Genomic DNA, 13,889 nt, shown 5'->3' with positions numbered 1-13,889 from the left:
GAATAAACTCATGAGACATGGTACCCTGTACAGAGACTCTTTAAGGACGGTCAGCTAAGAAGTCCTTGATCCATAACACAAGGTGCCCATTGGTATCCAGTTTTAATAGCCGATCTAATAAAATTTCAATCCCAACAATATTAAAAGCGGAACTAAAATCAATAAATAAAATTCTAGCAAAAGTGCCAGGATGTTGAATGTGCTTGCTAATCACATGCAGTCGAGTTAACGTAGCATCCTCAGTGCCGAATAAGCAAACTGCAGTTGGTCAGACAAATAAACGAATAAGATTTTTGATCTCATGGCTTATAGTAACAATTAAGTATAAGATGTTTTGTGCACCTATATTAAGTAAAATAAAATATGCAAAGCCTAGATAGTTCACAGTTTGGCTCTGAAATGGAGAAATGACAGTAACACACCATTTAAATCTACGCAATGAATCAATACACTACCACACATGTAAATAACCAACCATTTTTAATAATTAATTAATCTTTGTGGTTCTCTTTTCAAGGGGAGAGGGACATATTTAAAATGTATAAAATTGTTTTGCTCAAATATTTAATCCAGAATGTCCTGTATCTCCAGAGTCTTTCTAATCCTATAGTTTATCTGCAAGTACATGATGTGCACTCCTTTTGTTCAGTCCACAAATGCCTCATTTCACTCTTTGTGTTTGGATGATGGTTGTTGGAGACTTCCAATGGCTTCAACTGTGGAAAACATAGAAATAACACACACACACTCCTCTACCAAAGTATGACGATATACAGTTCTCTGAACCGTAGAGGCTGGCTTTGATACATCCTCAGTACACAGGTTTTAACATAAACAGTATATTGGAGCAATATCACTGTAGTGCTTGCTGGACAATAATCATCACTGACTCGTTTCAACAAGTGACTGTATTTGGTGAGACCTGAAACATGACGACATAACATAAACAGTGAATATATTTATTATGGAAGGTAATGTTAACAATAATTATTACAAAAGCAATATCACTATTCTACTATATTCTGGCCCAGCTCTTGTAATGAGTCAGACTAATGGATGGGAGACAGTTCTTTCCCTTTGAATTTTAAAATATTATCCAACAAGATGTACAGTTTATAATAACTTTTTTTAAAGAATAAAATAAATCTTAAGAAGATCATTCTGATGTTCATGGAAGTTTTCTGATGGATGACTTGAATATTTAAAGCAGAATGTGGACCATGTGTTCCCAACAGTGCTGATTCAGACAATGAGAAGTACTTGACTACGTAAGTAGACGTTCGATTTCTCCTCCTTCAAATGCAAAGCTGAGGGCTCTACAGTAGGTTTTCCTTAAATTCATCAAGACAAACAAGTTCACAATTTTTGATCCATCACTCTTCAACACAATCGGTCTTCATAATGGTAGTAATGAATAGTCTTTTAACATCCACAGGCCTCTTTGTAAAGAAAACCCTACATAAAAACCAGGGCACAGCAAAAGAGTACCTTAATTGCACCAACTTAACCACAGTGGATAAGTATATCAAACAGCCCTGGGAAGTATCTCTGTTCTCTCCCCAGGTTGTTCCAACACTTGTGTATGGTCACTGAAGCTTAGCTCTTTTTGAGTTTCCTGCAAATTCTTGCTGTTTAAGGAGCAGTTTCTTCAGCACAGCAGTTCTGGAAGCTCCTCGAGCTTTACTTAGTACTATCTGGACTCGCCGTCTTTATGTGTGGTAAAAAGGGCCAAGTCTCCTGCCCCGCCAAGTCTGTGGCCACGGGGTGGAGTAGAAGATCTGTTCACAGATGAAATGAGAGGTGGTGGAGCCCCAACAGACAACGGCCCAACTAGACCTGGTGTCTTTGTTAGAATGCCATTAGGTACGTGAGAGTGATGCAGAGGTCCCAGTCTAGAGTAAAGGCCAGGGTGATGTGATGCTTGTGCTGACGCTCCAGCTGCTTGGAGATGAGAGTGGGATAGCAGCCCTGCGTGAAGCTGTTCTAGGTGGGCAGCATGAGATGGGTTAGGAAGGTGAGGTGCGGACAGGTGCGGATGTGGATGCATTCCAAAGTACCGCGCTCTTTCAAAGTCTTCCCGCATTATCTGAACACGTTGTTCCTCATCAAACGGGTGGGACATCAAACCAAACTCTGGCCTGCCTGCCGAGGATGAAGCAGAGGACGTAGAGGTAGGTGCTGGTGGATGGTGCTGGCTGGTTGCCACAGCTGCCTCCAAATAACGCTGTACCTGCTGATGCTGGAGGATTCTAGACAAGTGTGGATCTGAGCGAAGTGCAAGGTGGGGATCTGACCTCAGAGTCAATACTTCCCTGCATTGCTGATGTTGAGCGGCCAGATCCCTCCAAGGGTCCCAGGGAAAGCTGTGAGTGGCTTGGGAATGACCTTGTGGAGGACCATGTGGATGAGGTGGGAAACGATCAACTGCAGTACCTAATACCAGTCCGGCTGTGCCTCCAGCACCACCAAGATAGGGATCAATACCCCGTGTACGATCTAAGAGTGACAAATGATGGTGGGGAGGGTGCGGAGTTGGTGGAGGAAGAGGCATGCCAGGTGTAGGTGTCAATGAGTGGGTTGAGGAAGGGGTTGATGGATGGGGTGGGTGCCGACTATTAGGCCGTTCAAAGTTGTGTGAGATGGGCACTGGCTCAGGCTCCTCTTTACGCTCTTCCTTGACCTTGACTTGGGGGAGGAGCAACCCAGAGGTTAGACCATGTGTAGGTTTCGATACCGGAGTTGTGGTTCGATCAGATTTCTTGACTGGAAGTGAACTAGAAGAGGCTGGACCACTATTCTCTCTTTGCGAAGAATGGCTGGATTCTGTGCCGAGTGTGTGTGGTGGCTGTCGGTGAAACAGATCCCGAGGAGAGGGGGCTAAGGGGACATTAGAAGGAGAGGTTGTGAGAATAGATGATGTTGAAGATCGAGGTCTGTCTGGTGCTGCGGAGGAAGCTGACACTGTTGCCCTGGATGCAGAATGATGTCTCTTGTCTGACTCCCTTTCTCTTTCTCTTTCACGCTCTCTGCTTTGGCCATCTGACTGAACTCCACCTCCACTCAGTGGGCCCAAGCCATTCATATGTGAACTGGGAGTGCTGTTGCGGTGCTTGAGGGATGGGACACCAGGTGACATTCGCACTGACAGGCGTCCATACAAGAGACTGTCTCTGTGTGAAACAGTATTAAACCAATTAAGTATGTGTCAAGTTGTGAGATGCGATACATAATTAGCTTTTGATCTTAAAAGCCCCTTGAAATCTACATAATGACAACAAACCAGCCTTTAACAAAAAAAGGACCAGACAGAAAAAAAAAGCGTTTTTTTTTTTTTAAATTTCATACCTGTCCTTTTCATCTTTTATATGAGTCGGTTCTCTTCTTTCCACCTCCTTTCCTCTATCATCTCTTTTCTCTGGTCCTTTTGCCCAAGATGATCCAGGTGGGAAAGAGGCAGGTGTAACATGCAGACGATTCCATGGATCATGGTGGTTACCCAATCCTCCAACTGCACTTGCAGAGGGCTCGGTCTTATGTCCAAAAACATTGGCAACTAAAGAAAATGTATAACATTTCTTAGTCTTTGGCTGAGAGTAGAATTTGACTGATAAAACACCACTTAAGTTAACCTTTTACTTAAAATGTTTAGGAAATGTTAGAAAACCAACACTTTTTCAATAGAGCACTGATACTCAACCAGTGGGTCTCTGCAAACTTGGGGCCTGGAGATGACTTAAATGATTTAATACAAGGCAAAACAACTAAAAATCAAGATATATCAAGGTTTTGAAAAACAACTTTTTTTCTTTGAGAACCAGGAATCCCACTGGATAAGCCATGTAAATTTATGGAATCTTATAACTCCTTGGGCACTTCTATAATGAATATACTTTTTTTTTTTTCAAGTTATGCCAACTTGTAAACCACAAAATACTGCCTTGAAGTCAAAAAGGTTGAGAACCACTGTGTTAGAGTCATCCAACTGATTAATCCATATTCTTAATGAACAAAATAGCTTGACAGACCTATCGTGCTGCTGCCTAGGCCTCCAAAGGCACCAGAATTCAGGGCTCCCAAAGAGAAGGTGGATGGACGAACATATGGGTCTGTAACATGAATCCCAGCCATTAGTGATAACATCAGATGTGATTGTCTTACTAAACGCAGAAGAATTATGCTCTATAATGCTAGCAAATGAAGCAAGCCTGAAGAACAGAACTGCACAGAGCAACAAGAGCAGCCATGGGTCACATTGGTTTTTGATGCCCCTACTTTCTCAGAGACAGACTCTTACCCAGATGTGCTGCTGAGGTGAGGAAAGAGGAATGGGTCGTTGATGGAGGCATGAATGGTGTGGAGGACGGATTGACTCCACCTGAGAAGACATGGGTCAACTCAGACAAAAACTTAAACACCCATAAATGGACTACCATTGAGTGTTGACATTTAGCCATGTTTGTGCTTTATATCCTCAAGCCTTTCTAATTTAAAGCCCTCGTATGGCAGCACAGTAGTGCTGTAAAAATCCATCAGTAGTGCTGTCAAAGTGTTTTGTACCTGGAAACTGTTATCTAGGTAGAAACAACCCACTTCAATATCTTAAAAACAATCGTAGCTTAAGAACAATCACAGACTTGTGTCACCTGCAGAATTCACTAAATTGGTTGCAGAAATAAGTGTAAAAAGTATAACCCACCAGCGGCTGCAAACAGGCTTCCTGGTCTTGTAAGATCAGGAGTTGGGGCAAGTGGACCACCAAGTGGTCCTAGACCTCCTAGTCCACCAATACCAGGGCCAGGGAGTCGAGGCAACAGGTCATTACGGAAGTCCAGCTTTTGTGGATCAGCATGCATAAGCTGAGGAAGACAGCAACAGAAAGGTGGTCAACAGGACTGACACCAATTTTTATTTAAAAACATATCTAAAATCTTATTGTTTCATGGTCACTTTTATTGTTTATCAACTGACTGATTGATTTATATACATGGGGATAAGCATTAGAACTAAAAATAAACAGATGAACGAAAAAACCTTGACTTTCTCTTGATGCCTTAGAATCATCCAAGCAACACGAACATGCATAGCGCACCATTTTCCAGGCTTCTGTAAAGAGACCATCCAATTAGAGTTAGAAAAGAATTGTCCACTAGTCATTTAATGGTCAACAACAAAAATAGATCAAGTACAAAAAAATATTAAACTTACATTACTGACTTTTGGTGGTGGTGCAAATGGGTCTGTTAGCTGTGGACACAAACACAATACATTATTCATACTTAAGTCTCTATGAAGTTACAATTAAGATGTATGATGTAAATATACATGATAGAGCATCTTTACCCTTGGAGCTTTGGGTGGAAGGTGGGACGGTACAACTCCTAAACCAGCAGCCATCTCTGAAGGACCTCCCTGAAGGGCAACAAGCTGTCAATAACAACACACTATTCAAACCCATTTCATGGGCTCAAAATAAAAACGGGACAAAATGTGATAGGATTGGAGCCAAACATTGGCCATAACCCAATTAAAATGGTCATCCTGACAAATCAGATTATCCTTGAACTTTTAAAATGAATTATTCTATACTCTAATTTTCAAACCTTTAGAATATCTTGCCCAAAATATGAGCCATAAATTCTTCACGTTTGTGCTATCACAACAAAAACACAAACATGTGACCACTGAATATTTTCACATTTAGCCTGTAGGATACATATTACTGCTAAAAACCAACTGAAAATACTATTCTCTCTTATTACCAACAGGAATAAACTTTAAGACAAGACAACAAACCTACAAGTAAGCTTTACTAACTTCACAGGTTGGTCATTCATAACAGAGGATTCATTCATAGTCCTTTCAAAGATACAGCTGAAAAATTGCTCATTTAAGAGAAAGTGGAAAATGGTAATTTAAAACTGAATAGAGTGTTTATGAACCACAACCACATTATTTAATCCCTTATTTTAAGATTTTTATGTCTTAAGTTCCAACCAATTAATTTGTGTGATAGAAATATTATATCTAAGTATAAAATCATTTATAATGTCTCTCCCCACATCAGCATAGAGCCATTTTGGAGAATCTGAGCAGTACGCAGGCGGCGTACGCTCTTCTGTGTCAGCCTCGCTTTGTGATGTGGGGAGAGACAGAGGAAAGGAATTGTTGAATAAAGTCGTTATTTTTGTTTTCTTTGTGTACAAAAAGTATTGTCGCCGCTTCATAACGTTACGCCTAAACCACTGATGTCAGATGGACTATTCTGACGATGCTTTTCATCCTTTTCTGGACCTTGACAGTGTATTTTACTTGGCGGTCTATGGAACAGTCACAAGCCTCCAGGTTTTCATCCAAAATATCCTAAATTGTGTTCCGAAGACGAACAAAGCTTTTACGGGTTTGGAACGACATGGGGATAAGTGATTAATGACAAAATTTTCATTTTGGGGTGGAGTATCCCTTTAATATGTATACACAGAGCTTTCAGATTTTCATATTCAAAACATGGACCAAATGACAACTCTTACCTTACGCTGAAAAGCTCCATGCATTGAACTGAAAGGTCCTGTGGGCGGAAGAACGGGCACTGAGGGCGGGTACTGAGGAAAAAACTTTGTAGGAGAGAACAAAAATTAATAATCACAAACTAGAATCACTTGTGTTTCACAGAGACCTGCTATATTGACAGCATGTTTGAAGACTGCCCAGCAGATTTAAATGGTTAAATTTGATACAAGACTTACTGGGTGTCGAAAGAGACCATCAATTTTGCCTGGATACTTATCAAACTGAAATACAACAAGCACAAAAGAAATGTCAAAGCGTGAAATTTCATAATCAGCTACTTTCTGAAACAAGCCATCCATGGTCTATAGTTGACTCCTCACCAGTGGTGGTGGTCCAGTTGTGGGATGTAAGAAGTGTTGGTGAGTGTGAGTGTGCTGGTGCTGGTGATTGTGATGATGGAACTGGTAGGCCATTGCAGGGATGGACGTTTGGGCCTGCGAGGATCTGCTAGACGTCCCAGAGCTTGAGCTTGAAGCAGATGGTCCTCCAGGTGCAGAGCCAGCATTTGAGTCTGTCACGTCTTTGCAGATCAGATCCTGATCTATTCATCAAAGAGAAAGGAAAGAACTTCATCTTTCTGAACAAGAACATACATATTTCAGTTCTATGCGTCACTAAAGAATGTTGTTAATGCAATAACAGTTGTTAGCATTTAATATTTTTTAGCAGCATGACGGTTGGTAAAGTTTACCTGTTGAAGGGTGGGGTGACGCCTGGAGGAGAGGAGGTGGTGGGGGAAGGTTGGGGGACGGTGTGAAGACAGCACCAGGACTTGGTCGAGAGGAGGGTATTATTGTCCCCACACCAACTGGGCCTCGACCTAGGGACACACTTGTAGCAGGAGTAGGTGGTCTGATTGATGAAGACGAGGCTGATGAAGATGGAGGCTTGCCAGAGGTACTGCTCCTGCTGGAAAGCCAATGCCACATCACATGTTTAGGGAATACAATCTGTCTTTGACATTAACAGACACATGCTTTTGAATAATGGCATAAAATGTGATACAGATTGCAGCTTCTTCTGAGCAAGAACTGCACACTATAATAGGAAGAAAAAATCTGCTTGTGTTTGTGTCAGAGAGTGTTTGTCAGAAATCGATTATACCACTATAAAAGATTGATTTCAAAATCACTAATTATAAAAGTTATTATAATTATAAATAAGATTTAAATATTCACATGCATAATTGTAATTACAAAAATTATAATTGTGCTTGTGAGGGAAAACTAATAAAAAAATTAATAGAAGGTAACTGTGATCAGAAATTATCCGTGACAAATGCAAAGTACAAATTTCTTAAAATGTACACCACACCTCAAATGTTTAGGGTTGGTAACATTTTTAATGTTTTAGAAATAAGTCTCTTATGCTCACCAAGGCAGCATTTATTTGGTCAAAAATACTTGAGAAATATTACATATATATATATATATACACATTTAAAAATTATTACTGTGATGGCAAAGCAGCCATTCCAGTCTTCAGTAGCTGGGTTTCCATCCAAAGTTGCGAATTTAACTTGTGCATAAAATTGCAATATTGCACAAAACATTTGCGAACAAGCACCGTTTCCATCCAACGAGTCAGAGAACAAAATTGTCACTTCCTGATAAACTGGCACTATACATCACTTAGAAAAGTAGGAGAAGCTACTGAATATAATAATTTTCCTAATAAATTACTTGCACCTCAGAACGAGCGGACGAAACACAATGAATGTGGTTATCGCTTTCGTAGGTGGATGCTGCTGTTTGGAAACACTGTTGTTTTAACAGTTCTGGGAGGCAATACAGAAATACTTTGATGACAGACTTTGCTCTGGCATTTCCGAATGACCAAATAACAACATTTCAGATGCTGTGGAACAAGATTGGTCCGCTGGTTAGTCAGGATTTGCTGTCCCACAGCACAAAGTCACGTGACATTTTTGATGCACTTGGAGGAAATTACTCGCAAAATGCAAATAAAAGCAGGGTGATGGAAACCCAGCAAGTGTCACATGCTCCTTCATAAACATTATAAATGTATTTACTGTAACTTTTGATCAATTCATAACATCTTTGCTGGACAAAAGTATTTTTTTTTTTTTTTAAGAAAAATTCTTATTGACCCCAAAAAGTTGAACTGTGTTTAACTAAGTGCAGTATATGGTATACAAAAACAGTGGGTACAACCCAGCCCCTTGTAAACATGAATTTGTTTCCAAAAAAACCCTGTAACCCTTACGAATGGAAGCTGTGTAAAGCCAACCAAACAGACTGAAATAAGCTATTTGAGCAAGCTCTGTTTTTGGGTACAATATGCATTTGAGACAATTTATGAACAGACTACAGGTGTGAAAGATTATTCTGTTAACTTCAACAGTATGATTGGTTTTAGAAGGCTGAGGGCATTATTGAAGTTAGAATATACAGAAATGCTGTTTCACTACACTGACCTGTTGTTGCTGCCCATTGAGTAGATGGATTGTAACTTTCCATGGAAATGGAGGAAAGGCTTGTGTTTGTGCTGTGTTGGGCTAGCATTATGGCGGTGATGGGGACCACCAATTCCATTACGCTGCTCAGGAAGTGAGTTGGAGACAGAGGCAGTGGAATGGGCTGCAAGGCTAGGCAGAGAGGATGAGGTAGAGATGGGCTCAGGGTAAGGCTGCTCCATACTCCTCTCCTGACTCCTCTCCAGGCCAGAGACCCGAGGTGTGACTGACAGAAGGGGTAATGAGCTATTTGAGGGCAAGAGAGGGCAACCGTTGCCCGCAGCAGCGCTTGCAGAGTTAGAATTAACAGCTGTGGAAAAAGAGAGTGCTACAATGTAATGCATGTAATACTCTTTTCCATGCTTTTTGACAACAAAACTAATCTAACAATTCCATGTAGGAATACACAAAAGCATGAAAAATGTGTGGCATATAAATAACACCACTATCCAATCCAAATCCATAAAACATATATTAAAATATTATTACTCCCAGGTAATGCACCATCTACAGTGCACAGTATATACATCTGCCAATGGCAGCAGACATTTACCTTCCCGTGTGCAGACGATGAATGCTGGCTCCATATTGTCAGAAGCCTAAATAGTAGGAGAAATGTCATTTTTGAAATAGAAAAACATCAATATATAGAGCAAATTCAACAATAATAAACAAAGATTTTTACCTTATCCCCTGATTCACTCTCTGTATCACACTGTGGGTTAAAAATAAAGAGTTAACATAATAGCCTACATCTGTATGAAAAAAATCTGATAATACTTTCCCGTTTATGATACATCATTTATGACAAACAAAACCATACTCTACCATTCAAAAGTTTGGGTCAATTCAATTTTTCCATCACAAGAATAAACTACATTTTCAAATATAGTTATATAGTTGCTTTAAATTGCATCAATATTTTACAATAAAAATATAGTAAATTTTACAGTAATAATCAAATAAAAGCAGCCTTGGTAAACATGATAGACTTTTCAAAAACATTAAACAATCCTATTGAACACAAACTGTTGAATAGTAATGTAAATGTGTTATATGTAGAGTATATGTGTGTGTTTTGAAAATATGAAAACATTTTAAAGTCACATTTTTGAACAGCAAGTGAAATACAAAACACACTGGAAAAACAACTCACAATGTATCCTGTCTCCATGTGATTCCCAGAAGCCTGAAACAGACATTTGGAAAAGTCAAACCATGGTGAAAAGAATATAGAGCAGCAAATATGTAATTACACGAACGAAATAAAAATACAAATATATCTATGTTTATTTTTATCTTACATTATAAAGGTCAGATAAAAGTAATTAGTTACAGGCAGATATAAAGCCAAAGATAACTAATAACTGATATTTGGCCATTCTGAGATACTGCATTAGGAGCTAACCACATACACTTTAATTAACATAAAGGGCAGTTCCTCTTGGCACAATTTCTTAAATGTATTAATTGCTGATTTTTGCTGCCTTTAAATTGTATAACCACAGACATGCTCACACATTAGCCAAAAAGTGCCCTGCTCTCTAAACATCTGTACTGTAAACAAAGACAAAAAAAGAACTCTTTTGACTACTGCTAGGACAGCAAGACGCATATTCACATGTGATGCAAATTTTGTTTAGACCAGTCACTGCATCTAATTTCCCCATCAATACGCCTTCTGACACGTCATGACTGTGCAGTATTGAAAACTTACTTCAAAATAAACAACTGATTAATGTCAGACTCTCATCCACGCAAGACTATTCAAGAAATGATTGCTTGTTGCACCCAAACATTGCAGTGACATGTTTTTCATGGGCGTTTGCCCATACAGGATTTTTGATATTGTTTATAGACCATAAAGGGTTATGAAACTGCGGCACTAACCTTAGCATCTCCCTTTCTCTTCAGTTTTGATTTAATTTTCCTGCACTGCTCCCAACTGTTGGTGTACGTAGCAGGAGGTCCTTCCTCCGGCTCTGACAGAGGCCCTCCGTTTTCATCCAGGCCTCTCTTCCTTTTGATTCCTCTACACATGAACAAGCCAGAACGTTGTGGAGGCTTTAGGGAACAGTCCATCTATCAAAGTAACACAGTAAAACATGTTAAAGCAGCAAATATATGAGCACTATGCTGACACTCTGCTGTTAATTCATTTTGCACTAACTGTGTTTTATAGATATTCAGCATGCTTTGTACTAATAAAACATAACTTCTAATCTCCATACTCTACTGCAACACTCAATACAGACTAGTTAAAGATGGATAAACACACAAACCTCCAAGGCCTCCAAGCTTATGAAGCTGGCTATGGCGAATCCGTCTATGATGTCCTCCTCGCAAGACACCGATTCTCGCTTTCTCCGACGCGGAGGCCGATGTCTGGCACCGGGGAAGCCGGCTCTGCATTCCCCTCCGCTGGCTCGGAGCAGCGAGTCCCCTCTGCAGATGTCTGGGTCCGAGGCCGAGGATGGCGACGAGTGCTCACCGAGGTCCGCTCTCCTCCGCCGCCGCTCTCGGTCACGCTGCGAGCGGGAGCGACGGCTCTGCCTCAAGCCCCCGCTTCGACTGGGACCGTCCATCTCAATGTCCGTACAAAGGCACTTAATAAAAACACACCCTGGTCCGGCCTGGGAGACTTTACAACTGATACTGAATAAAAACCACCGTCTCCAGGACCAGTGCTGTGGATCTTAGATGAAAGTGTGGTTTAAGGTCTTATAATCTAATCGAGTCCAGTGGAGGCTGTATGGTGTGAGCACACTGCAGTCTGAGTACAGTCATGTCTGGGCATCACCAGGCTTGTTTTATCCAATAACACAGCGATTATGAAAGCTTCTAGATATTCCACTTTATTGTCTTTCTGTCAAGACATTGTCACTTTCCTCTGCGGAAGAAAAAAGCAGAAACTACTGATCAGTGGCGCAGTCGGGTTTTTAAAGATTCAACATGGCTGGTTAACTAAGAAAATATGCTGATTTTATGTTGAAAGATCTGATTTTCTACATATAGAATATTAACAAGACTAAATAAAATATGACTAAAGTGGGAAAGTATAACTATCACGATTAAATGCCATAAAGGAGAATAGTTTCTAAAATATGCTACCTCCTAAGTTAGGGCTGAGTTGTCCTTAGTAAACTTTATTAAAAGGAAGATGGTCGGCACGAACAAACTCCAACTGTGGCACAAAATCAATCCATATATACCAAAAATAGTGTAGTCAAGTCTTATTTCTGAATCTGAAGCAGATAATTCGGTTAATAAAGCGATAAGTTAAATCACTCGCTCAGCTGACGATGTTAGCTTGCTAGTTAGCTAACCTGGTTAGGATCGCGGATTAAAGAACACTCGCTTTTTAACGACCAAATTCGTAACATTTTAGTATATTATACTATAAATGGCATTATTAAAATAACTCGATTGTGATATTGCCAACTATTTAACGACTATTATATATCCAGTGTAAACAACCAGGCGAGCAAACATTAATCAACGTTTCGTGAACCACTTACCATATATCAAACGTCCATTTAAAAGATCAATCATTCGTTTTACAGTTGTCTAGATCGTTATTTCTCTTCTAAAACATCTGTCGATGGGCCCAGAGCTATTTTATAGGAGTCCAATAAAACAAGCTAACCATGTACGTTAGCCTGTGGTTCGTTGACACCCCATCTTGCACTTCACATTTAAGAAGCAAAGAAATTAAACGAATTACTCAGTTCAGTAACGTTACACGAATACAAGCGATGAACGTAACACGACCCGTAACCACTTGTCTATTTACGGATTTAAAAACAAAACCCTTCAGATGAATCGATATACTAGCCCATTAGCTCTCTATGACGAGCAGAGGAGATAAGGGCACAGTGCGATGCGTTTAAATCTCAAGTACAAAACACTTTACATTATTATTATTATTTTGCTTAAAACGAACCAAATCTGATTTGCTTTATTCACGATCCTCAAAGACACGGGCACGAACAAAATGACAATATTTCCAATCACACCCACCAATCGCCGTGTACAGAGGGCCATTTTCCTCTGGCTTCTGCTTTCGTCGAGCCTCCATTTAAAACGATAATAATATATAACAGGCCGCAGGGCCTCGGGCTGGAGTTGCACCGTCACGGATGTTGAGCGCAGCCCTGTCAGCGCAGGCCGGGCTCCTCCTTCCGCGGCCCGCTGTGTGATCCACTGTGTGCGGTCAAGCTGGAGATTTCGCCGGTGTCCGCGATAGAAGCTGCTTTTCTCTCAAGCGTACGGTGAAAATGGACTTCTGAAAGCTTGCTTTTAGTCCCGATCGTCAAAACGAGATAAATGGATATCTTCGTTTTATCTGGGAAGCTGAGACATACATGAAGCCTGGGTGGATAACCCGTAGCAGTCAAACTGCATTGTGTGCTTCTGTCGGGGTTTCTTCCTCTGTAGATTCACTGAACGGCAGCCGATACTGAATGCGACGACAGTACTGCCATCTACTGCCACTGATGGGCCTTGTACCGTACTAACTTCTGTTCAGCTGCCCTAATGATCATAATGCACATTTGATCTCAGCATCACAAAAGTGTTTTTAGTGTTAATACCATTTGTAATCTTATTTTATATATAGCCTATGCATAATTACCTAATGTAGCTGCCTAATGTATTTGGTTTTTTTTTAAATTAGTTTTATTTCATAAGTAACATGCAAACAAGAACAGTACAGAATATATGAACACTGCATTGTACTATACATTCATACAAAAATATAGAGATGGCATAGAGGTTATTGGGGATTTGAAAACATACATTATTATTATTATTATTATTATTATTATTATTATTATTATTAAATTTA

The 13,889-nt window shown here is 40.1% G+C and overlaps 1 protein-coding gene across 5 annotated transcripts; it reads right to left on the bottom strand.

Moving 5' to 3' along the window:
• Positions 1-463: 463 nt before the first annotated feature.
• LOC109058428 (autism susceptibility gene 2 protein-like) lies at positions 464-13,552 on the bottom strand. 5 transcript variants are annotated; one of them, XM_042767740.1, is made up of 19 exons: positions 13,064-13,552; positions 11,326-11,933; positions 10,934-11,125; positions 10,200-10,232; positions 9,729-9,758; positions 9,597-9,642; positions 9,005-9,353; positions 7,259-7,476; positions 6,888-7,108; positions 6,744-6,788; positions 6,528-6,611; positions 5,341-5,424; positions 5,206-5,244; positions 5,032-5,103; positions 4,697-4,856; positions 4,295-4,375; positions 4,026-4,106; positions 3,346-3,553; positions 464-3,170 (listed from the first exon to the last, which is right to left on the bottom strand). In XM_042767740.1, the coding sequence occupies exons 2-19, from the start codon at positions 11,626-11,628 to the stop codon at positions 1,691-1,693; spliced, it is 3,726 nt and encodes a 1,241-aa protein (XP_042623674.1). In that variant the 5' UTR covers positions 11,629-11,933; positions 13,064-13,552; the 3' UTR covers positions 464-1,690. The 5 variants fall into 5 exon arrangements, with proteins under 5 accessions (XP_042623674.1, XP_042623676.1, XP_042623675.1 ...); XM_042767742.1 differs by having other exon boundaries at positions 5,341-5,409; positions 13,064-13,551; XM_042767741.1 differs by lacking the exon at positions 13,064-13,552 and adding an exon at positions 12,987-13,007.
• Between the last annotated feature and the right edge of the window lie 337 nt (positions 13,553-13,889).

Source organism: Cyprinus carpio, chromosome A12 (assembly GCF_018340385.1).
Source record: "Cyprinus carpio isolate SPL01 chromosome A12, ASM1834038v1, whole genome shotgun sequence".
In the NCBI taxonomy this organism is placed as follows: Eukaryota; Metazoa; Chordata; class Actinopteri; order Cypriniformes; family Cyprinidae; genus Cyprinus; species Cyprinus carpio.
The sequence above is the reverse complement of the archived record's forward strand: the minus strand, read 5'-3'. Positions and strand labels throughout refer to the sequence as shown.